Source organism: Sphaerodactylus townsendi, linkage group LG11 (assembly GCF_021028975.2).
Source record: "Sphaerodactylus townsendi isolate TG3544 linkage group LG11, MPM_Stown_v2.3, whole genome shotgun sequence".
Taxonomy (NCBI): Eukaryota; Metazoa; Chordata; class Lepidosauria; order Squamata; family Sphaerodactylidae; genus Sphaerodactylus; species Sphaerodactylus townsendi.
In genome coordinates, this window is record NC_059435.1 from 42,830,410 (window position 1) to 42,853,374 (window position 22,965).

The following is a 22,965-nucleotide window of genomic DNA, read 5'->3' on the forward strand; positions in this document are numbered from 1 at the left end:
TTCTGGAAGATCCAACTTCAGAGCCTAACTCCTTGCACCTACCTACTAGGTCTATTGTATTTCCCTATAAATTATTATTCCCCTTCTCTCATCAGCCTATGGACAGATTCAACATGGATCCTTTCTTCAGTTTTGGATTTTTCTTTTCCCTTCATTTTTCAGTAAAGGAAGCCAATGACTAGTAGCTCTTGACTTCTCGGGGCGGGGGGAGGGATTGTTACCATATCACTCTGGCATAGTGGGGGAAAGTGCTTACTGACAGGTAACCGTGCCCGCATGCCAGCCTAAATGGTGATGCTGGTGTTGGAGAGATGGGGAGTCCATTCTCTGGCAATAACCAGGTCTACCTGCAAGAAACTTCCAGGATTTTCTCGAGGCCATCTTGAAGAAATTTTCAGTGAGATCAGACAAGGAAATAGTTTCATACTTGCTTAGTGACCATCATCCCCACACTACTGAATCAGTTGCCAGGTTTTTAACAAAGGCACTTGGATCAAGGGTGAAACCTTTGTGTAAATTTTAGTCAATTGGTTTTAACATAATTTGCATTTTACCACTTTTTATATGCCATTAAAGGTATTGTATTTGTATTTGTATTTGAAACTTCCAGGAATTGTTTTCCAGCTCTCATACTCTCAGCCTGCTTGCCATGTCAGCACACTTTTTAGCTGAACAGCCAAAGAACAAGTTCTCAATACGATACAGTAGCCCTGCTAAATGGATACTCATTTCCAGCAACAAGAAAGACTCCTGATGTCATTGCCTCCCCTGATTACCTTAACCCATATACTCCCTTTTGTAACTAACTTCTTCTGACTACCTTACAGTGCACTCTATTGTTTCTCAAACAATCCACCCTAACACCTCCCAGAGGTTGTCATAACATCCCCCAACGGTTGTCCTGACACCCCCAGAGGTGGTCCCTCACCCTTTAAATACCCCACCCTCCAGAGGGCCAATTGCTCAATGTCATTGACACCTTTCCGTCTTTGTTGCTGTACCCAACATGTTGCACCCCACCCGGAACCAAATGCTGGTCATTTGGCTCTGAACCCTGGATCTTCTTTGTGTCGTGATCAGGTCTTATTACCCATATACCCCATACCCCTTTTCTATTCAAAATCTATTTTCCAACCTATCTATATCTTAGGAACTCTGTGTGTGCATGTTTGTTTGAAACTGAATCAAGTGCTTGTAAACCCTTTATCCCTACAATAAAGATTGTCAAATTTGCATTGTATCCTTCTCTGTGGATTTTCTTTCAAGAGCTAATCTTTGTATACACTGGTACTAAAGATTCCATACCCCCCACTATATTGAGAGACTGTGTCTCCACCTTGGGTTACAACTGTTTTCAGACGGAGAGTAGCCATCTTTCCCTGAAATATCTCTACAGCCAACAGTCACATAATAAGCCTTAAAGTATAAATTATAGAAAATACCAAAGAGGTAGATATACAACTACTAACAACAGGTTTTAGGCAGATACAAGCACAATTATAATTTATGTTAAAAAAAACCCCAATTTTAAATATGCATAGACTGCTAGTAGAAGAGATGTAATACAAATGGCAACACCAACCAAAGGAAGTGTAATTTTCAGAGACAGAATTCTGAAGCAGGAAGTTGAACTCCTGGTAAAACTCACATGAGATCAAGAGGCATTTTAAAGTAATGGTAGTAAGAATTTTGAGACTTGCTTCCATCAGCAATTCTATTGATTTTCTTAAGATTTCACATTTGCAGACACTGGATTTGGATACATAAAGGAGGGAGACATTATTAGGTGTAGAGAGATTTCAGCTGCACAAATGTTTACTATTGATTTTTGAAATGGCTGAACAGAATTGAACACTAAAATTAACCACATCCTTTAGCAAGGCCTGACATCTCTTCCGTTTCAAATCATTTCCAGTTGAAAACTTGCTGTTCATAAGCATGTAAATCTGGATCTCTTCGAGTCAGCTTGCTTGAATTGCTTGAGTCACTGCCAACCATACGGAGCCACAGAAGCAGCCGCTTTGGGTAGGTTGATGAGAAGAGAGCCAAGATGCTCTTTCCATCATTGCTTCTGCCTGGTTAGTCTTGAGAAATCTTCTATGCTCAGTCTGAGACACAGTGAGAAACAGACTTTTCTCTGTGATACACCTCTGAAGATGCCAGCCACAGATGCAGGCGAAACGTTAGGAACAAAATCCACCAGACCACGGCCACACAGCCCGGAAAACCCTCCAGAACCAGTTGAATCCGGCCGTGAAAGCCTTCAACAATATTTCTATGCTCATTTTCCAACTGTTCCAGGGAATAATCCTCATTTTTAAAGCAATACAGAAACTTGGCTGAAGCCAAAAGCTTCACAGAAAACTGTTTTCCAAGTGGTATATAGATATGTCTATACACCCTCACTCCCATTTGAATCCTTACTGACAGTTGTTCACAAAAGTCACAGAACACAAAAAAAGGCAAGTTGTCTAAAATGAATTAATTATTCTTCTGTAACTTGCCTCTCAGAAAATCAATGATAAATGTAAATTATATGCAAACAGGATGTTTCCAAATCCACCCCAAAATAGCTGGGTAGGGGTAGTAACAAAAACTTCTGAGGAGAAATGAAGTAGGAAGAGGAGTCTAGGTAAGGACGTTACTTTTCCCTCAAATTCAGTGCACACTTTATTAATAAAGCATCAAAATCAACATTTAAAATCAGGGTAAATCGAACAGATTTAAACCACAATTTAAACCATGATTCACATCACTAGTCAGACTTCATGCAGAAAATGAAAACTCATTCTTGCTGGTAAAATCATTATTTACAACCAGATGAAGGCTTCCTTTTTAGAACAATAACTTTCCAGATTAGTTTTACAATTATATCAAAAATTACTGATTTGGTTACATGACTGCAAGGTGAACTATCTTCAGTATAATTTGGGCCACCAAGCCTTCCATTTCTTTGCTGCAGTGCTGCGCATCCCTACCTGCCTTGCTCATAGTGTTGCCTACCTGACTTGCCCATAGGCAGAGGAATTTCATTGAAATATGTCCAAACTGGGTCTCTTTTATAGCTTGATGCCATTATACATTTTCTCCTCCAGGGAGAGAATAATAGGACAAAACTCAGGCTATACACACACCAAGATCCCAAACCTTGTGGAGTATTCTGCTCAAAAAGCTTCATTTTCATTTCTCCTGCTTACCCCTCTCTCCTTACATTTAGCCCATATGCATATCTATTCCATTCCAAACAGTGTTCTATTCATCGAACTTCTCAAAACATAGCATTTAAGAGGTAAGGGATTGATTCTGTGCACATATGGGATTAAAGTGTTTTTTCCAACTCTGTGTGTTTACTTGATAACATTTTTACAGTGAAGAAGATGCAGATTATTTCTGAAGACACAAATTCAAGGTGGTTTTTTTTAAGAACTGCAAAACCAAGCACCTGTGATAATGTTTTCTAGATGGAAAAATTTGCCCCAAATAATCTTGCAGAAACCTCTGGAGTATCATGCCACTGTGAATGGATTGATTTACAAAAAAAATAAACATTTTGATGCTACATAATTATTTCATGATGAATAACCATTGGATTATAATATATCTTACACATAAAACTATTTAAACTATATTTAGATAGCTTTTCCTCAAAAACATTTGATTAAAATGTGATTTCAATTGTAAAAAAAATATCTGATTTTTATTTTTTTAAAAAACAAATCATTTTTATCCACCCTGTTTAAAATAAAGTTGTATTATATTGTTACTATTTTTTTGAAGTTGAAGAAAAAATCAGCAGGGCCCCTTCCATGGGTCCTAGGCTCAACAATCAGTAGAAGAAAGAAAAGAGAGTGCCCATCTGAATAAGGGTGTGCTCATGCCAGTCACAGAGCTAGCTTCAGTCTAATTGCATACACTTCCAGGTACACACCCTCATTAATATATATTGAAAATCAAGGAAATTAAATGTTCAATTACAATACAAGAACCTGTAGGTTGTTTTCCAAGGACCCCTGTTGTACTGCTTAGAAACTGTGGATGAGTAAAGATGAAATATGGTAAACTTAATCTTATTTTGGGTGACAGTATATATATTGAATTAGCTCTACAGTAGCCTACACTCTATTTCACATGAAGATGTTAGCTTTACTCAGTTGAGAAAATTGTACACTTCCACATTACAATACAGTCCCAAACAAACATGAGAATTATCATTCATTTTTGTGTTGCCTTTGTTAAAACCATTATTTTGTGCATTATTGAACATGGTACTTTGATACAAGAACATTAATGCCGCAGTGTATTTTTACTTTCAAAATTTTAAATGGATGAGAGGAGAAAAGTAGGTAGGCACTAGGACCCAGGTGGAGCAATCTGTGGCAGAGGAATATCCAATCTACTAACATCTTCATGTCAAACAAAGTTTACTAGGGTGCATTATGGCACTACTAGTTGGACAGAGGGAATAAAAATTCAAAGGAAACAATAACTGTAATTGAACTGTAATTAAATAAGGGGGAAAACAAATGATATCACCTAATTTTAAATATATAGCTCACAGAACTATCATATCTGTTGAATAGAAATGTATCTTTCATACTTTAAACTGGTTTGAGGTCACCAAACCATGTTTTAGCAGGCTTCTGGGTCATGGAGATGTTTACTCCTAGGGGTAAAAAAGTCCTGTAGGCCTTTACTCTGCTACTACTAGTATGTCTCTGTAGCAAATCCATCTAGGGCTCTTTTTATTTTAGAAAATACAGAGCTGAAAACAAGATCACAATTTAGATACATAATATAGAACATGAATGTTCACAACCTATTTCACCATAACAACTCCTTCTTAATATAATAGAACACTTGGAACCAACAATGTTAATCAGTGGCAGATTAACAAAATACCCTTAAATTTTAGCCAGTCTTTTAAAAACAATTGAAAAGAAAAACAAAAAGTATTGAATTCATTCAAAATTCAGCATAAAGACATATACTTAAACTCTATTAAAAGCATCATATCTCTAAACTAGTAACCCTCTATTACTACCTTTTAGCAGTAAAAACTTTATTTCTAATTCTCCCGATTTCAGTTATATGTCTAAGTCTGAATCAGGCCCTAGAGTACAGATCAATATAATTGCACAAAATGGGTTCAGAGATGGAAAGGGTAGACGTTCCTACAACTTTCCTACAAAACCTAAGGAAACTCCTAGGTTTATAAAACCCAAACTGAAAAGCGTAAAAAACCTGCAGAGGATGCTTTACAATGCTCTAAATGCAGAAATGTAGTGTGTGATTCACAGTGCAATTCTAAGCAGTTGCACCCTTTCAAGCCTAGTGACTTCAATACAGTTGAAAGATTGTATTCTGCTTAGCATTTTACTGTGAGTTTCTTCCTCAATATATTCAATTTATATTGCTGCTAAGCTTTATAAAGTGAAAGCCTTAAAAATGTGCATTACCACCTTACAGCAAGGCAACACAAGGCAAAAAAATAGTGGAATAACATGGTCAAAAATCCTAGAAAATGAGCATACCGTATATGAGTATAAGTCGAGTTTTTCAGCACATTTTTTGTGCTGAAAAAGCCCCCCTTGACTTATACGCGAGTCAGCTATCTATCTATCTATCTGTCTGTCTGTCTGTCTGTCTGTCTGTCTGTCTGTCTGTCCGTCTGTCTAAAGCTAACAGTGTTTTTGTTGATGATAGTATAACTCAATAACTGCTGGGCCAATTCCTCTGAAAATTCCCAGCCACTATAGTCAGCCGGGCGAGAGTGTTTTTAGATGTTCACATACCTGAAATTTCACACCTGGCCAGGTAAAATGCCTTTTCCTGGCGCACCATGATGAAGGACATGCAGCTGCCTGTGTGTAACTGTCACCCTTAGAATGTTCGTGCTGCTTAGAATGTTCACTCAGATGGCCAGATATGAGCAGTGAAAACAGTACATAGGCAGTAGCTCGAGCGGAAGTGAAACACATACACACATATACACATGAGGGAGAGGGAAGGGAGGGAGTGGTGGCATACAAGGGAAGAGAGGGAGGGAGAGGAAAGGGACAGAGGGGGAGGCATGCAAGGGAAGAGAAGTGAGAGAGGGGAGACAGTGAGGGGTGACATGCAAGGGAGGGGAGGCAGGGGGCCCAGCATCTTGATATGACCCACCCACCCCAGCGGAGAAAAAGGGAAGGGAAGGAGGGGGAGGGGTGGCATGCAAGGGAAGAGAAGTGAGGGAGGGAAGAGAGTGGGGGTGACATGCAAGGGACAGGAGGGAGGGGCCAAGCACCCTAGATTCCCTGAATACTGCGGTTACAGTTAAGAAAACCAGGCACACATTACTCAGGAGTAAGCTCGGTACAGCAACCGTGACATACTTTGAATGGCTGCGTCGCGCCCCTCAGAGGGTTTCTCAGAAGCACCACCCATTGCCACCAACCAAACTTACTCCCAGGTAAAGGATCATGACCAGCCAGCCTAGATGTGTGGGAGGTGTGTCTTTCCATCCCCCCCTCCAAGGAATGTGGGCACACACATCAATGACATTGCACAGCATCAGGCTGCGTGTTTGCATGACCACGTACTGATGGTCTCTGCAATTGATTTGCTGCTACTGTTCCTTTCCCATTTCACCACAATAAGCCACAGCAACGCGTGGCCGGGCCCCGCTAGTATTTTTAAAAATATTTTAGGGTTTTTACTTTGTCGGCCGCCAGGGGCACAGTTTTTAGGCTAGCAGCACCAAAATTTCAGGATATCATCAGGTGACACTCCTGATGATACCAGCCAAGTTTGGTCCAGGGGGTCCAAAGTTATGAATCCCCAAAGAGGGTGCCCCCATCCCCCATTGTTTCCAATGGGAGTTAATAGTAGATGGGGCTACATTTTGAGAGTCCATAACTTTGGACCCCTTGAACCAAACTTCACTAAACCTGGGTGGTATCATCAGGATAATCTCTTGCACATACAACCAGGTTTAGTGATGTTTGGTTCAGGGGGTCCAAAGTTATGGATCCCCAAAGTGGGTGCTCCCATCCCCCATTATTTCCACTGGAAGCTAATAGTAGGTGGGGCTACCCTTTTGAGGGTCCATAACATTGGACCCTCTGAACCAAACTTCACCAAACCTGGGTGGTATCATCAGGAGAGTCTCCTAAAGTTACTCTGAAATGTTGGTACTGCTAACATAAACATTCCTCCTCTGACAGGTTGTGTGAATGTCCCTTCTAAAATGACACCTGCCAGGTGCAATTTTAAAAATATGTACACTAAAAATAACAAACTATTTTTTAAAAAGCAGGGTAGTTTTGAGTAACAGTGAACAGGCATGTTCATTCCAGTTTTTATTGTAAGATCCATTGTTTAAAACCCTTCCTTACAAAAAAGCTAAGGTTTTTATACTTTTTAAGTTCTTGTTGAGACCATATTGTTCTTGTTGACCCTCTTTTCTACTTACGGAGCTAGTTTACTGTTTTTCTTTGAAATAAATACTCAAAAACATTTAACCTACTTATGCCTCAATTAATGTAATTTTATTGGTATCTATTTTTATTTTTGAAATTTACCAGTAGCTGCTGCATTTCCCACCCTCGACTTATACACAAGTCAATAAGTTTTCCCAGTTTTTTGTGGTAAAATTAGGTGCCTCGACTTATATGCGGGTCAACATATACACAAGTATATACGGTAGGTGACCCATCATGTTCAGCGATCTTTGCCTTTAGTATTAGAGGCAAAGTTACATAGTCCCCTTCCAGGCTAGAAGTAATCATTGTCTAACAGTAGTCACAACATGGTTGAAACATGAACTATATTAGAGACCTGGATGACTACTTTTAATTAAATTTTCATAATTTTAATGCAGATTAGAAATAGAGCTGCATAAATTGGATTGCTGATCTTTAAGGAATTCAAAATTATTTCCAATACATATATTTGAAATGCTTTGGAACAGACAGTTTTGAATTTCCTTTTTCCCTATACTGCCATTCTTTGAAAAACCAATGAGATTTAGACAATTTTTTAAAACTAAAGGAATAGTCTGTGTAACTTCACCTAGGCTATTTCCGAACGGGTGGAATACAGCGCCCCAGGGAGGGCAAAAACGACGTCCCTGGGGAGGAGTTCGAACAGCGGGCGCTGCTGCAACGCAGTTGCAGATCACTGTCCTTTAGACAGCGTTGCCATGACGGTGAAAAAGCCGCGCAGACCTTTTGAACCTCGCTCCATGGCGAGGTTTTTTTCAAAAGTAGAAAGCCTTCCACCTACAGCTGCTAACATTGCAAATGGCAGCGGGTGGAAGGCGGCGTTTCCCTCCCACCTTCACCAGCCAGCTTACCTGCTCCTGCTGGCTGCTGTCGTGTTTTGGATGCCAAGGGACACACACCCCGGCCTCCAACTCCAGAGCCGTCACTCTGGCCAGGGGGAGTGTCACCTGGCCTCCACAACGCGATGGCAGCCAGCAGGAGCAGGTAAGCTGGCTGGGGAAGGTGCAGTCTGTGCCTTCACCTGCGCCCCTACCGGGACCATCTGTGCGAACGGTCCCAGAGAGGGTGCATCAGCATAATTTATGTCAATGCACCCCCACTCACTGGCCGTGTGGAAACGGCCCAAGTTTAGTCTGTTCCAGAAGATAATGAAAATGCATGATTGGCAGGGGAGACTGATCTTGCTGTTTATCACTGAATAATGGAATACAGTATTGGCCATCAAGTGTATAATACTATCAATAGCAGAATACAAGTATTACAGAATTCAAGTAACTGGATAGTTAGCTCAAGATGCCCCAGGAGTGGTGTGCATTGCCTGCAACGTTGTCCAAACATGCTACTAGTATGGCAGTTATCTTTAAGTCATTCAAAAGCTCAAGCACTCCCATGAAAAGTCTTACATTGTTTTAAGTTTTTTGCCCAATTAGGATAATTGCATTCTATACCACCATGTTATTTACAGCTTATGGCACATTTTGATTTAGATGCAGATTTCTTTTTCACATTGCTGAAACTGATTATTGAGTTACTTGCAATCTGCTATTCATCATATTATACACTTTTTGAATGGAACTTGGGATAGAGGGTAGAACTCTCATCTGAAGTCTGCAGAAGATAGCCATTTTGACTATGTGCTGTCCCGGGGAGCTGAAAACAACTTCCAGGTAATGTAAACTCTATAAAGATCTATAACAGGGGTAGGGAACCTTTAACACTCAAAGAGCCATTTGGACCCGTTTTCCACGGGAAAAGAAAACACTTGGAGCCGCAAATAATTTTTGACATTTAAAATAAACATAAGACTATATATATAGGGGTTTTTTTTACCTTTTACTCTGCTCATTCTGAGAAGCGCATGGATGCGCCCGCCCTGCTGCCTGCAGGGAGGGCAAGGATGAAGCCGGCGGCTCGGCCTCACTGGCTGCCAGGAAAGCGCCCGCCCTGCTCCAATGGGGCGGGCGAGAGGGGAAGCCTGCGACCCGGCCCAGCCGACCGTGAGCAGTTGGTGTGCCCGCCCTGCTGCCTGCAGGGCGGGCAATGATGGGGCCGGCGGCTCGGCTCATGAAGCCACAGTGCAAGGGCAGAAGAGCCGCATGCGGCTCTCGAGCCGCAGGTTCCCTACCCCTGATCTATAACATCCTAAACTCAAGAGTGTGTTCTATATAGAACATCTGATAGGGCCGGTACAGAAAGGGGGAGAGAGGAATTGTATTTCTCTCATTTCTTTTGGATCCCTTGCTCAATCTAGTGCAAATACTTTTTAATAAATACTTTTGAACTTTGGTAGCATGCCGCATAAACTTCCACCACCTTGGACATATCATGTTAAAAAAGGAGGCACCAGGAGGGGGAAGGCTGGCAGTTGGCAAGCAGCTATTCCTGCAGGGGAGTACCAGGCAGTAAATCGTTCCCATGGCAGCCAAGAGTGGGGACGCAGGAGACACTTTACAGAGGCAAGGCCCCAGAGTTGGAAGGGAAGCTGGGGGGCCCTGACTCTCCCCAGTAGGCAAGTCTTACAATGGTCGGGCAGTGGCAGCAGTTAGCCTAGAGCAGGGGTAGGGAACCTGCGGCTCTCCAGATGTTCAGGAACTACAATTCCCATCAGCCTCTGTCAGCATGGCCAATTGGCCATGCTGGTAGGGGCTGATGGGAATTGTAGTTCCTGAACATCTGGAGAGCCGCAGGTTCCCTACCCCTGGCCTAGAGACAAACAGGCCTGTTCAGGAGAAGTTGGAAATCGCTGGGAGAGGGTAAGGGATGAAATAGGGCCTACAGATCAAAGCACCCCTGTTCTGCCACTGGGTATAAAAATAACCACCTTTACAGATGTCATCTTTCAAAAGGTGTAAATGTATGGTTTGCACCATTTCAAGGGATGATACTGACTTGCCACTGCACTGAAAGCTTTCAAGATATTGGTAAACTCAAGAAAGTGACTGAAAAATAATGTTTTATTTGATATAATACACAGAAGTTCATTCCTATTTATGTTCCACCTTTTAAACTATTTAGCAAGCTGTCATCTCAGTTCAGCTTCCATGGGAGGCAAGCAACACATGGCAGCAACAGACTCCCATATTTGAATGTGTTAACTGCCATGTTCCTTTAAGTCACAGGGGAATATTTAAAAAGGTGGGCAGACTTTATGTTAAGGGTTCACATAACTGGCTAACTAATTTATCTTACAAATCCAAACACCATATTCCAAATGCCTTCTTCAAATATATAAAAACTGTTAGTTCACTGTTGCTAATTTTTATTTTCTCAAAAGCTATTCAAAAAGTTATCACGAGTTTCATATCCTATTATATAATAGGTTAGCCCTGGTGGTGACAACTCACTTCAGACAATCACCATGCACACATGGCTTCAGGGCAGGGCTTACATAGAACAGGTAATAAACACCACCATCAAAACAGTAGAATGTGGCAGTTGCTCTTTCTCTTGCACGCTTGCCCTTCTCCCCCACTGCTAAATAACTGTCTGTACCATCTGCAGCTGCTTGAGGAGCACACACAGGTATCAGCTATTCGCTGTGGGAGGGTCACAATGGCTGGTGCCTGCAACAGCACCATTAACTGTTACGTGGCAATACAGGCATCCGGGAAGATGAGCAGGCATCCAGAACAGGAGAAGAGGAGCAAGCTGGTGACATGGTTTCAAGGGGGGGGGGGGGAGCTGGAGGAGTTGCCTCTCCTTGGAGGATGCCATTAAACCTTACATGCTGATGCAGGCATCCAGGAAAAGGAGAAGGACAAGAAGGGAGCTGGTGACAGGGCCAAGGGGTGAAGAAAGGCAGGAGGGGTTAGCCCCGCTGGCGGGCTGTTAACCCACCAAAAGTTTTCTAGAGTCCATTGTATTTGTTCGTACAATGAACTTTACTGCTAGTATATGAATATTTTTTTGGCCCTCAACCATCCATTTTGAATAGTATCATTACTTGTGTGAAGTGGGACATTCCGACCACTGTCAGTTGCTCTCTGTACCTGTGGTGTAGTAATTAAGAGTCAGTCTAGTATCTGGCAGACCTGAGTATTAATCCGCACCTTACATGGAAGCTCACTGGGTAACCTTGGACCAGACACTCTTTCAGCCTACCCTACCTCACAGGGTTATTGTGAAGGTAAATGAAGGGGAGGAGAATGATGTAAGCCACTCTGGGTCTCCATTTTGGTAAAAAGTGAGGTACAAGTGAATAAAGAAATTTTCTTTTAGAAAATTGGGAAGGGAGATGGCAAAAGCATTAGGATTAGATGGCTTGGGAAAATAATTTTAGCCATTCTCCCTGTTACACTAAAAGCCTTTGTGTTCCTCCAAGAGAGGTGTAAGATTGCAGAGATGTCAGAACTACCAATCAACAGATTCACTTGAATAAGAAATCTCTGCCCCTATCTGTCAATATCTGTGAGGAGAATAGAAAGAACAATGGCAGCTACAGCAGCTGGACTGACAGGCAGTCTGAGGAGGACTGGAACTGAACTTACTTCTGCAACTCCTTCCTGTTAATGCTGTGTTACAAACGGTTATCAATAACCACTGGAAATTTGGTGGGTGGGTTGGGGTGGAAAAATAGCATAGGTACGGGCTCACCGATCTCCACCCAACTCTTTTGCTTTTCAAGTCATTTAAGCAACCATTCATAAAACTTCCTAATGTTAAGACATTCTAAGTATCAGGGCCTCAGATAATTATATCAGAGATGACACAGACCATAATGCGTAGCTTCATCAATATGAACTGAGATTAACTAGAATACCGACTGATGACTTTCAGTTGGCAAAGACACTGAGAACCAATGCTGGTATAAAGTAATTCCTGATATTTTCTAAGACTGTTTAGCCATATGCATCAATATATGAAGTGAGCAATCCTAAACAGGTCTATTCCGACTCTTACCTGGGTGAATTAAATGGGGCTCACTTTCAGGAAAGCATTTTTAAGCTTATGCTATAGCAGGCTTAGACTGAAGGAACTCTGCACAGGACAGAATCATCTACAAATGCTTATTATATACTTCACAGACAAAGGAAAAGTTACTCATCCATATATTTCAGAGTGAATTACTTACTAAATTGGCAATATGGATTAACTGCCAAAGGACTCCCTTGTGTGTATATTAATTTCCCATTAACTAGGAAATTATTAGTCATGACTTCTGTTGATTAAAAGTAGTATTCTACAAAACTACAACATCTACAATCCTATGTATCCATGTTACATAAAATACAAGTAGTTAAATACATGCAGTTGGAGCTACTTTTGACAAGATTTTTAGCTGCAGTCTTGTACATTGTGTCTACATGTCTCTTACTTTTTAGATATCTGTCAAACTATTTTATGTTCCTATTCTTCCACTTTAAGAAGGCCTGCAACTTTTCACCAGAGAATCAAAACAGCACAAATCAATTTTCACAGTAAATCCAAGCTCCTGAAACGAATCAGAACAGCACCAGATGAACACATGCTCTGCATACATGTTAATTTAGACAACTTTTATTGCACCATTTTTTAGTTCCATGATCTATTTATATTAACTCTTTAAAGTGAAATTACTGTTCGAAGTAGCACCAACATTACAAAACTCAAGTCACGTGCTTGTTTCCTCATCCATTCATAAGTTATGCTTTATTAGCCAAAAATGTTGGGAGGAAAATATAAAGGTGCACACAAACCAAGCTTAAAGCAAACAACTTCTGCAATGTAACTTTCAGCTGTGCAATCTGTGAGGTGTTCTTACATAGCTGAGATCCAACACATCCTTCATTCCCACTAAACACCCACCAAAAGTTACTTTGGAAAACCAGAGACCTTCTAAGGTGGCACTTGATGTTGAAAGGGAAAATAGGAAACTTCTGTGGCCGTGGAGGACCGTTTGGATCCCAGCCTACAATTACATGGATGCAAAATCTTAAATATATTTTCAGAGATCCCTAAAGACAGACATGTCGATAATTAGAATGTTTCATTATTATACTTAAACAACTGAACATCAGAACTAAGCTACACTATTCAATGTATAGTGTCAATAGAGCACTTACCTGCAACACTAGTAATGGTAACTGGAACTCCTTGCATTTGGAGACCTGCAGCACCCAAATTAGCAACGCTTACTGTTTGAAGATTAGGCACGGAAGCAATCTGGGCAGCATTTAGCGTTATTGGTGTACCAGCAACAGCAACTGGTGCTATCTGAGCTATAGTACCACCACTTGAAGATACAGGAGTGATTGTCAATTGCTGGGGTAACCCAGCATTTTGAACTTGAAGATTTGAAAGACTTTGAAGATTCTGGACCTGTACTGTCTGCCAGCTGATTTGCCCTGACGGGGTTAAAGTTGGTGCTCTTATGAGAACTTGAGTTGGACTCATTGCTTGTAGCTGAACATTTTGTAAAGGCTGTTGCTGAATGGTTTGAATGGTTTGTCCTGACTGGAGTTGAAAAGACTGTGGAGAAATAGCTTGGATGATCTGCTGTTGTGGCTGCTGAATCTGTATCTGCTGTAGAATAGGTTGACCTACTATTTGCACCTGCTGCAGAGAGTTTGATTGATCCTGCACATTTTGCAGTCCGTTTGACTGAAGCTGACTAGAGTTCTGAGCCTCTGTTTCTGAAGAAGTTGGGGGATCTTCGGTAGCAGATTCACAACTGTTTGCTGTGCTTGCATACTGGCCTGTTTCTGCAGTGCTTACTAAAGTTTCACTGCTTGTTAGAGACGTAGAGGCAGTAGTTGTGCACGTGGAAGGAGAATCCGGCATACTAACAGAAGCTGTTGTGACAGGTGTAGATAGTAGCTGATTTCCATTGGAAACACCACTATCAGTGGTCTGAGTACCCTGTCCAGAACCACCGCTAGCTGCAACATTTATTACAGGTAATGCTAGGGTCACTCCCCCAATGTTAATAGGCAATGATGTTACAACTTGTGCCTGAGTACCAGCAATAGGTAGTTGCAATGGAATGGAAACACCAGGTCTAATCTGGATTGGAACGGTCTGATTTGCCAAGTTTTGAGCAATAATATTCCCAGAAGCTGTCCTATTAGTAGTTGTAATGATAGCTTGATTATTCCCTGCAGGGATGAGCTGAATTTGACCCTGTAAATCTTGAAGAGCTGTGGCATTAGCAGGACTGATCTGAATTTGTTGGCCTTCTGTTGTCTGAAGCGGTGGGATCACTTGATACTGAACACTACCACCTGGATTCTGTACTTGGATGACTTGAAACTGTCCTGGAGTTGCTCCAGAGGAACTGCCTGCTTTTGTTTTTGAAGGAGATGCACTTCCATTGTTGCTGCTAGAGGGACTTGCTGCACTAGAAGTGACAGAAGATGCTTGCTGGACATTGTTTTCTTTTGAAGCGGGAGGAGCAGCAGCAACAAGCTGCCATGCATTTCCAGCTAGCTGAGTTGTCACTAATTCTAACTGCTGTGGCTGATTCTGAAGCTGCACCAAGCCTTGACTGGGATCTATTATAATCTGCTGTCCAGTTGCTTGATTCTCACCCGGTGTCCCTATTTTGCTGCAAGTTGCTGCCAACAGAGCCAAAGGAGAAGGCTGAGAATCCTAACAAAGCAAAAGAAAGCATGGCACATTAGGAGTTAAAGACAACTTCCCAACTACAGCCAAAGCAAGAATATCAAGACTTACTAGAAAATAAGACACCTACATGCATAGGAGACCAGGTGACTGCATAACTGCTTAGCCACCTTGAACCAATACAAAAGGTGACATGTAAATGTTTAAAACAATAATACAAATAATTTATAATCTGAATTAACTACAAAGCTGGCTTCTCCAGAAATTTTTTTGAAAAGTTCAAGACAAAATAAGTGCAGAAAATAATTGATACACAAACCCCAATCAAGTTCAGGCAATAAGATTTGTATTTATCTATTAGCCACAAAGGATATTTTAAACTGAATGCCAGTGACGCTGGCAATATCCTTACATATTGTACCTGAGAGGCTCCAGTTTTGCTTTTTTTATTGTTGTTGCTGTTTTCTGCCTCAGGTGAATTCTCCCCCTCTGAGGGCATAGTTTCCTCCTTCTTCTGATCTGCAACACATACAAACACAACACACATTTATTTTTATTGATACAAGAATCACAATTTTCTCAGATTCCCTGTCCTCCATTCCACCTGTTTAAAAGGCACAGTCCAGACCATTGCAATGGCAAAGGAATACTAAAAAAGAGGGGGGGGGGGACACAACGTGGTTTGAAACCCGGCCCACAGGGCTTGGTGAGTGCGTGAACACCCAGAAAGGGAGGTTTGATTGGTTTCTTTTCCCGGAGCCTACAAGGCAGGAGGGGAGAAAAAAACCACCCACAACCCTCCTCCTCCTCCTGCCCCTAAAGCATCTACGGCTACTGAGTGGCCCAGGATGCTTTAGGGGCAGGAGGAGGGAGGCGCAAGGGAGGGGAAAATGGGAGGAAACAGCAACGAAGGAGGAATGGATGTGCACAGGAGGGAGGACTAGGAAAGAAAGGGGGAATGGAAAAGGAGGAGGGACAGAGGGAGGGATGATCGGGGACGAAAAAAAGGACCCAGAAGGAACGGAGGAGGCAGGTCGGGGTTGGCGGGAAAGCAGCTAAGGGGGGAGCGCGGCGGGGTGGCCGAAAAAGGGGGGGCGGGAATAGGAAGGGAGGCAGGGCTGGGGGGGTGTTACATACCGCTCATCCCGCATTAACGCCCGCTGAGGCGCGGCTCGAGGAGGAGGGGAGGGACGGAGGGCGGGGTGCTGGGGTGGCGGCGAGGAGAAGGCCGGTCGCTGCCGGAGCTGGGAGGAGCAGGTCGGCCTATTTTTCCACGAATGGCCGCCGCTGGGCTGTGGCGTCGCTGCCAGTCTCTCCGCCCGCTGCCGCCGCTTGCCTCAGCCCCAGCGCTTGAGTGACAGCTCGGAGTCGGCCGAGGGAGGGGGGAAAAAGGAAGGGCGGGAAATGGGGGCGGCGGAGGAGGGCCAGGGGCGGGGCCCTACGAGGCCCAGGCCGACACCCACCGAGGAGAGAGCCGAAGCTGCTCAACTGCTGGGCTTGGAACATTCGGGGCGGGGAAAGGAAGGGGAGGGCGGAGCGACCCCTGCACGAGCCAAGCCTTGGCTTGATTTAAATAAATAAATCGACTAATAAAACCGGGTTGATCCAACTTGCTTGAGGCAGCTCCGGCAAACCGGGGTGGGGGTGGGGGTGGGGGTGGGGGTGGGGGTGGGAGCGGGAGGAACGGGACTGACTGAACTCGCGCGAACTCAAGAGTTAATTGCCGTTATAGGGACTGGTTTTTTTTAGCTCACGCCAGCGAAAGCGGAGGTGGACAAAAAGGTGAAGCGATGGAGAAGAAAAAAAAACTCCGTTCTCTTGCCCGCCTACTAAAGCTTGTTGATCTTCTGATTGACAAGCCCAGGAAAAGGAAGCAGCGAATGAAATGGGAAGGGTGGGAACGGCGCCGACCAACTGGCACACCGGTAACTGACAGCGCGGGAAGAGAAGAGTATGCTGTTGCCGGTGCCTCGCCTCTTTGAAGTTTTGCGATTTCTAATTGGTCGGCGCAGGCTTCTTTTCCCTTTTAGCAAACCTAGGCAGCCCCTATCGTTGTTTTATGAGGGGCGGGGGGGGTTGATGGAGAAGCGTATTTATAACTAAACTTGAGGTGTGCAGTTCGAACGTTTGCTTGTGATTGGCTGTAATCAAGCGAATTGTGTGCCGGGACTGGTAGTATTTCGTGAGCTCGCGCGTGCGCAATGCAAGCCGGATACCACTTGCTGGGGTTGACGTGAGGTTTTAACCATGTCGGGAGGAGCAACTGTTGAGGTTGCTGTTTCTTATTGTCATTTGGGCGTTGGTGGCCCAATTGCAGCTTGGGACGTAGCCCAGTTGTTGTTTTTTTTAAAGGTGATGGTAGTTATTAACCTGGTAGCTTTGACTCAAAAGCTTTCACCAGGAAGATTTCCTTGTCGTGGTGTGATTGGCAAGAACGGTCAAGATTTTCCTATTATCATTCATGCTGCTGAATGGATATGGTAGATAGCTATCCCCACACGGTCAGCCTACAATTCAAAATGTGATGTGCTATAATTAAATTATTTCAAATTACAAAATGTAGATGAAGCAGAACATTATTCCACTAGGCTCGAAAACCCCTCAGAAGAACTGGGGGTTCCCTCACGGCTTTCTTGAATAGTTTGGGCCAAAGCCAGTGGTGGGATTCAGCAGGTTTGCACCACTTCGGCAGGACCGGTTGTTAAAATGGTGCCTGTAAACAACCGTTTGTTAAATTATTTGAATCCTACCATTGGAACCGATTGTTGAATTATTTGAATCCAATCACTGGGCAAAGCCATGTGTATTTGTCAGGCAGGCCACATGGTTAGAGAATCAAAGTCCACATACACCTCCAGAAATTGATCTGTATATCTACTGCAGGTTTCTGGATATAAATATTTTAAAATTAATTGCAAGTGCTGGCAGGGGGCGGGGAGGGATGAGCAGGGAAGTTTAACTATTCCTTCAGAAGGATGAGCCGGGAAGTTTAACTATTCCCTCCTGTGTTGTTTTCATGATCAAAATAATAATGTTCTGTCCCCCATCAAAGCAGGGCCAGTCATTATTTGGACTTCCTTTTACTCAGTAGATAGTATCTATAGCCCTGCATACACATTGATTAATTCTTATATTGTGTGTTAAGTGCTATCATGTTGCTCCTGACTCTTGGTAATTTTATGAATTAAAGATCTCCAAAACAACGTATCATTAACCACCTTGCTCAGATCTTGCAAAAGGAGGGCCATTACATTCAACACATGCATGACAGAATGTGAAATTTACAGTACAATCCAGAACAGGGTTACTCCAGTCTAAGTACATTGAAGTACGGAGTGCAAGTGTGAAGCAATACATTTAATAATGGTTTGGGGGGAGGGGAAACAGATGAGGCACAAATATTGCTGAGCGAATGGGAGCAAATAATAGCAATGAGTTCCCTCCGTGCAGCACAGAAGTGGTGCATGGGGGCTTTCTTGCTCAAATGAATAGCTGATCAGCATCACCAGCTCATCCCAATGTCTGTGTATGATAGGGAAAAAAATCAAGGCAGCCTGTAACTCCTTTAGGACCGGACTAGCAGCTTGGTTCATGCAGTAGTTAAACCAGAGATCCTGGGCACACTATGCCTTCTCACTTTGCTGTGCCCTTTAGGAAGGAATAAACTTGCTCTTCCTCCACTTTTGCTAATTCAGATCCTTGTTCATAAAGGCGCCTGGGTGTTCCACAGAACTTCCTTGGCTTAATGAGCCATTTTGGTACTGTGGCTGGAGTGGCCCCATTTCCTTTCATGTATGTGCACCTGACAAAAAAGGTAGGCCTCTGCCTAATATCCTGGAGAGCTACTGCCAGTCAGCTCTTGGATAAACCAATGGTCTAACTCAGTAGAAAGCAGCATTATGTGTTCATGGTTATATCATTATGTGCTCCTTGGCTACTTCCATCGCAGCCTGTCAGGGTGCTATTGTCAGCACACCAGACCATTATTAATGGGTTGCAGCAAGGTGGCCATAGCCTCTGGTGCAATTGCTATGCTTTCTGCATCCTGGAATGAGAACTTTTGTTCTGTTGTCTGCATATAAACTATTGAATAGCAGCACCAGCAATGTATCAGAGTCTTAGGATGGGATAGAGATTTATAAAACTCTGTGTGCTTTGGGGAAAGTAGAAATTGGTGTCCTAACAATTGAACATGGATTAATTAAAAATTGATTGGCAGTGTACCAGGGAATAAAAAAGAAGCAAGTATTTTATGCAATGTGTGTTTAATGACACTTGAAGCTAATTTGCAAGACCTAAGCAAGGCTGTTAATGACAAGATGTTTTGGAGGACATTGATTCACAGGAAGAAGAGTTGGAATGAGAGAATGCCATGAGTCAGAAGAATGAGAGAAACTGGTCCTACAGGAATCCTGGCCCCATGCTGCTTAGGGCCTTAAAGGTAAGAAGCAGCACTTTGAATTGTGTCCAGAAACAGATGGATAACCAGTGCAGATTTTTAGCATAAGAGTGATACTTCCCCTGTAATCAACTCCTGACAGAAGCCTAGCCACTGCCTTTTAGAACAATGGGAAGTTTCTAAACCTGTATTAAAGCCAGTCCAACATAAGAGCAAATTACAGCAATCCATGTTGGACAGAACAGAATGTGGATCACTGTGGTCAGATCACATTTTGAGGAAAATCTACAGCTAGCAAACCAGCCAGAGTTGATAAAAGGTGCTACATACCGTGGATTAGACCTAAGCCTCCAACTGTAGGCCAGGATCTTGTTGTATCCCCAGGATGTGCATCTGTTCCTTTCTGGGGGAGTGTAACCGTCTTCAGGGTAGTCTGGCTCCACAATCGCCAGGCAGCTTCTCTGTTGACCAACAGCACCTCAGTTTTGTCTGGTCTATGACCTCTTGCTTGGCTCTTTTATCTTCTGCCTCAGTATTTCCAAACCTGTGGGGTGGGACCCCAAAGTGGATTGCAAGGGTTCTGACAGTGGGTCACAAGCTAGCCTGCCCTAATGGAGTGGCCTGCCCCTTGCATTCTTCTCTTTCTTTCCTCCTCCTGACCTTCGCATCTCCCCTCACTTTTTGTGACAACTACTGAAATAGTCTATTAGCCGAACCTCCTTTGTTGTAGAACGTTCAGCCTAAGTCCTAGTGTCTACCCAGTCCTGCTCCCCCTGTCCGTTTGAAAGTAAAAAGACATTTTTGCACAAATGTTGTATTAAAGTACCATGTTCAATAATGCATAAAATAAGGCAGTATGTAAAAATGAATGATAATTCTCATATTTGTTCAAGACAATTTTTAAACTGCTGCACCTCAATGGACTTATTACAAAAATTAACATTAATATTGATATTATCTTTAGTAAAACACATGCTAAATATGCATTTTCCAATAACAAATCTTATAGTTTAGCATAGGATAGCATTCATTTATTTATTGACAGCAAGTCACTATACATAGATTAGCATCCTATGTTTCTTGGGCGCCCAGGCAACTGCCCAGCATACCCATGTGTTAAGATGCCCCTGAAGAGTTTTGTCATGGGGCTACTCCTTCAGCAGCACAGCCTCTTGCCCTGCCCCCTGCAGTACCTCACTGCCCTTTGCCTGCTGTGAGAGATGTACTGTACCGAGCCCCTTGCAGCCAACCCCTTCACCACCATCTGCCATCTTTGCATATCTCCTCAACCCAGACCATCTCCTTAAATTCCAGCTCTAGTCCAGTTAACAGAGAAGGAGATGAACTCCCACTTGCTTGGGATTTACAGTGGGGGCAGCTGCACTCTTTGTATGCTGTTTGTTGATCCCTCAAAACATCTTGTGGGGCACTATAGAAAATGGAATGCAAGAACGGATGGTGCCAAGGTCATACTTTGCATAGGGCACCACAAACAAACAAGCCCTAGGCCCAGCTCTGGATGAGTAACCATACAAAATAAAGGTGGACCTGTGGGTCACTATGCTAAAAGGATTTGGAGCCACTGCCATGCCTCCTCTGAGTGAATTCAACCAGACCTTCAATTAAGGCCAACTCATTTTATTATTGTTCTTGGAAACTGGTAAGATTATTGTAATCTGGTACTGAGTTAGCACTGAGATAAGAAGAGTCAGCATTGTGGTAAGATGTGCCAGACTTTATGGGGAATTTGGGGGATTATGGGGGATTTGTCATCATAGGTTGAGAGGAACTGATGGAGAATTTCTGTATGGGGGAATTCATTTACTGAGACTCAAGGTGGATTAAATCAAATACAATCAATCAACAGGATGGACATCCAATAAACAACACAATAGGGTTGAAACTATAGAAATCAGAAAACAAACAGAAAAAAAATCTCAAACAGAGCAGCAACAAAACATGAGCTTTTAAGCATGACAGATTACGTGGTAGAATAACTACCCAGTCTGGTGCGTACTTACAGTACTAGCTATCAAAACAGTGGTGTAGGTCACAGTCCCTCTACCAGAGCAACTTTCTGAACATTTCATCACTGTACTGTTCCATTTAGCTATGCAAAAAAGCCCTCTTGAATCATTCTGTTTGGCATAGTTTTCAGAAAGCCAGGAAAGTGAGAATTTGCCCCCTTAGGATCGAGAGGAATTAGTGGATAATTTCTGTTCTGGGAAAATTAGTCCCCTTGGGTTGAGAGGAACAGCCTCGAATTTAACTTTTAGAATTGCGTTGTTGTCTGGAGAATTGTCTTGGTGTTTGGAGAATTTATTCTCTTGGGCTGAGGAATATGAAATAAAAAGTTGAAATGAAAGAATGATCCTTGTTGACTTGAAATCTTCATTGTTGCTTAGCTGAAATAAAGTAGGTAAATAACATTTGGATTCTATCTGGTTCGTTTACATGAGATTTTGCTTCTTTTACATTAAGGACAAAAGATCTGTTGTAATTCAAAGTTGACCTGGGAGCTAATAGGTTAATATCTTTAGTCACGTAGTCAATGTTGGACCTATCTTCTGTGATCAATAGCATAGGAAGGAGAGCCGGAGGGTTCTTGTGCCCAAGGTGCTACTTGGAATGGTCATGTGGAGGCATGGCGGTCCAGCCATCCACCCCCTCCCTGCCTCTCCAGAAGTGAAACCCCAGGGACAAATGTTGGGGGGGGGGGGCTGTGGAAGGTCCCTTCCCTGAAGACACAAGGCCAGGAAGACAGCTGGAGTGTGGCCCTTATACTGGAGGAGGGAGGGAGTGCTCTTCCAGGTGCCACCAGCCTAGCTTGGGGAGGCATGCAAAGTGTGGCCTGGTATGGAAGTGAAACTCCAGCAAGTGAGGCGAGGTTGGCTGAGCGGCACCTGCTGCTGCTTCTCTTTGGAGGAGCTGGTGTCCTGCTGGGTAGGGGCAACGCCAGTGAGTGGGAGTTGGGGTTTGTGGAGAGGGCAGGCTCTGGTTCTCGTCCATGTGGGTGTAGTAGGGGAACAACCGGGTGCACCTCTGCTGGGCTCTTTCTCTCCTTTCTTCCAGTGGGCAATTTCTCTCTGACACAAATCTCTCCCTCCAGTTCTAAGGAGCTTGGGCAGTGAAGCTTTTCAATTTATTCTGTTTTCCTTTTTCTCCCCCTTATGCTTGCTTGCTTTCAGCCTTCCAAACCTTCTAGTGCAGGGGTCTGCAACCTGCGGCTCTCCAGATGTTCATGGACTACAATTCCCATCAGCCCCTGCCAGCATGGCCAATTGGCCATGCTGGCAGGAAGCTGATAAGACCCATGAACATTCCCTGAACCCCATTCGTCATGCTCGTCCATAGAGTTGGTAACCTAATAGGAGGCTGACTGACTTGACAATACAAAGCCAGATAATTGAGTTCACGGCAAAGGTGAGAGCCTGATGCTGTGCTCTGGGAGAGCCATCAGTTACCTCAGATGAGCTGAGTAATGAACCAGCTGTACAAAGAAGGCAAAGACAAAGGCAGCAGCTCAGTGCTAAAAGCAGAAGCACC

At 43.2% G+C, this 22,965-nt stretch overlaps 1 protein-coding gene across 6 annotated transcripts in view; it reads right to left on the reverse strand.

Annotated features, from left to right (window-relative positions):
- Positions 1 to 22,965, reverse strand: part of SP4 (Sp4 transcription factor) — a 105,873-nt gene that overhangs the window by 17,954 nt on the left and 64,954 nt on the right. Inside the window, exons 1-3 of one of the 6 annotated variants that reach the window (XM_048510865.1) lie at positions 16,158 to 16,545; positions 15,433 to 15,539; positions 13,523 to 15,047 (exon numbers count right to left, since the gene is read on the reverse strand). In XM_048510865.1, the coding sequence (XP_048366822.1) occupies positions 13,523 to 15,047; positions 15,433 to 15,539; positions 16,158 to 16,164 (1,639 nt within the window). In that variant the 5' untranslated portion in view covers positions 16,165 to 16,545. Of the gene's footprint in view, positions 1 to 13,522; positions 15,048 to 15,432; positions 16,062 to 16,157; positions 16,546 to 22,965 lie in introns of those variants that run through there. The other 5 variants (XM_048510866.1, XM_048510867.1, XM_048510864.1 and 2 more) reach the window with 5 other exon arrangements.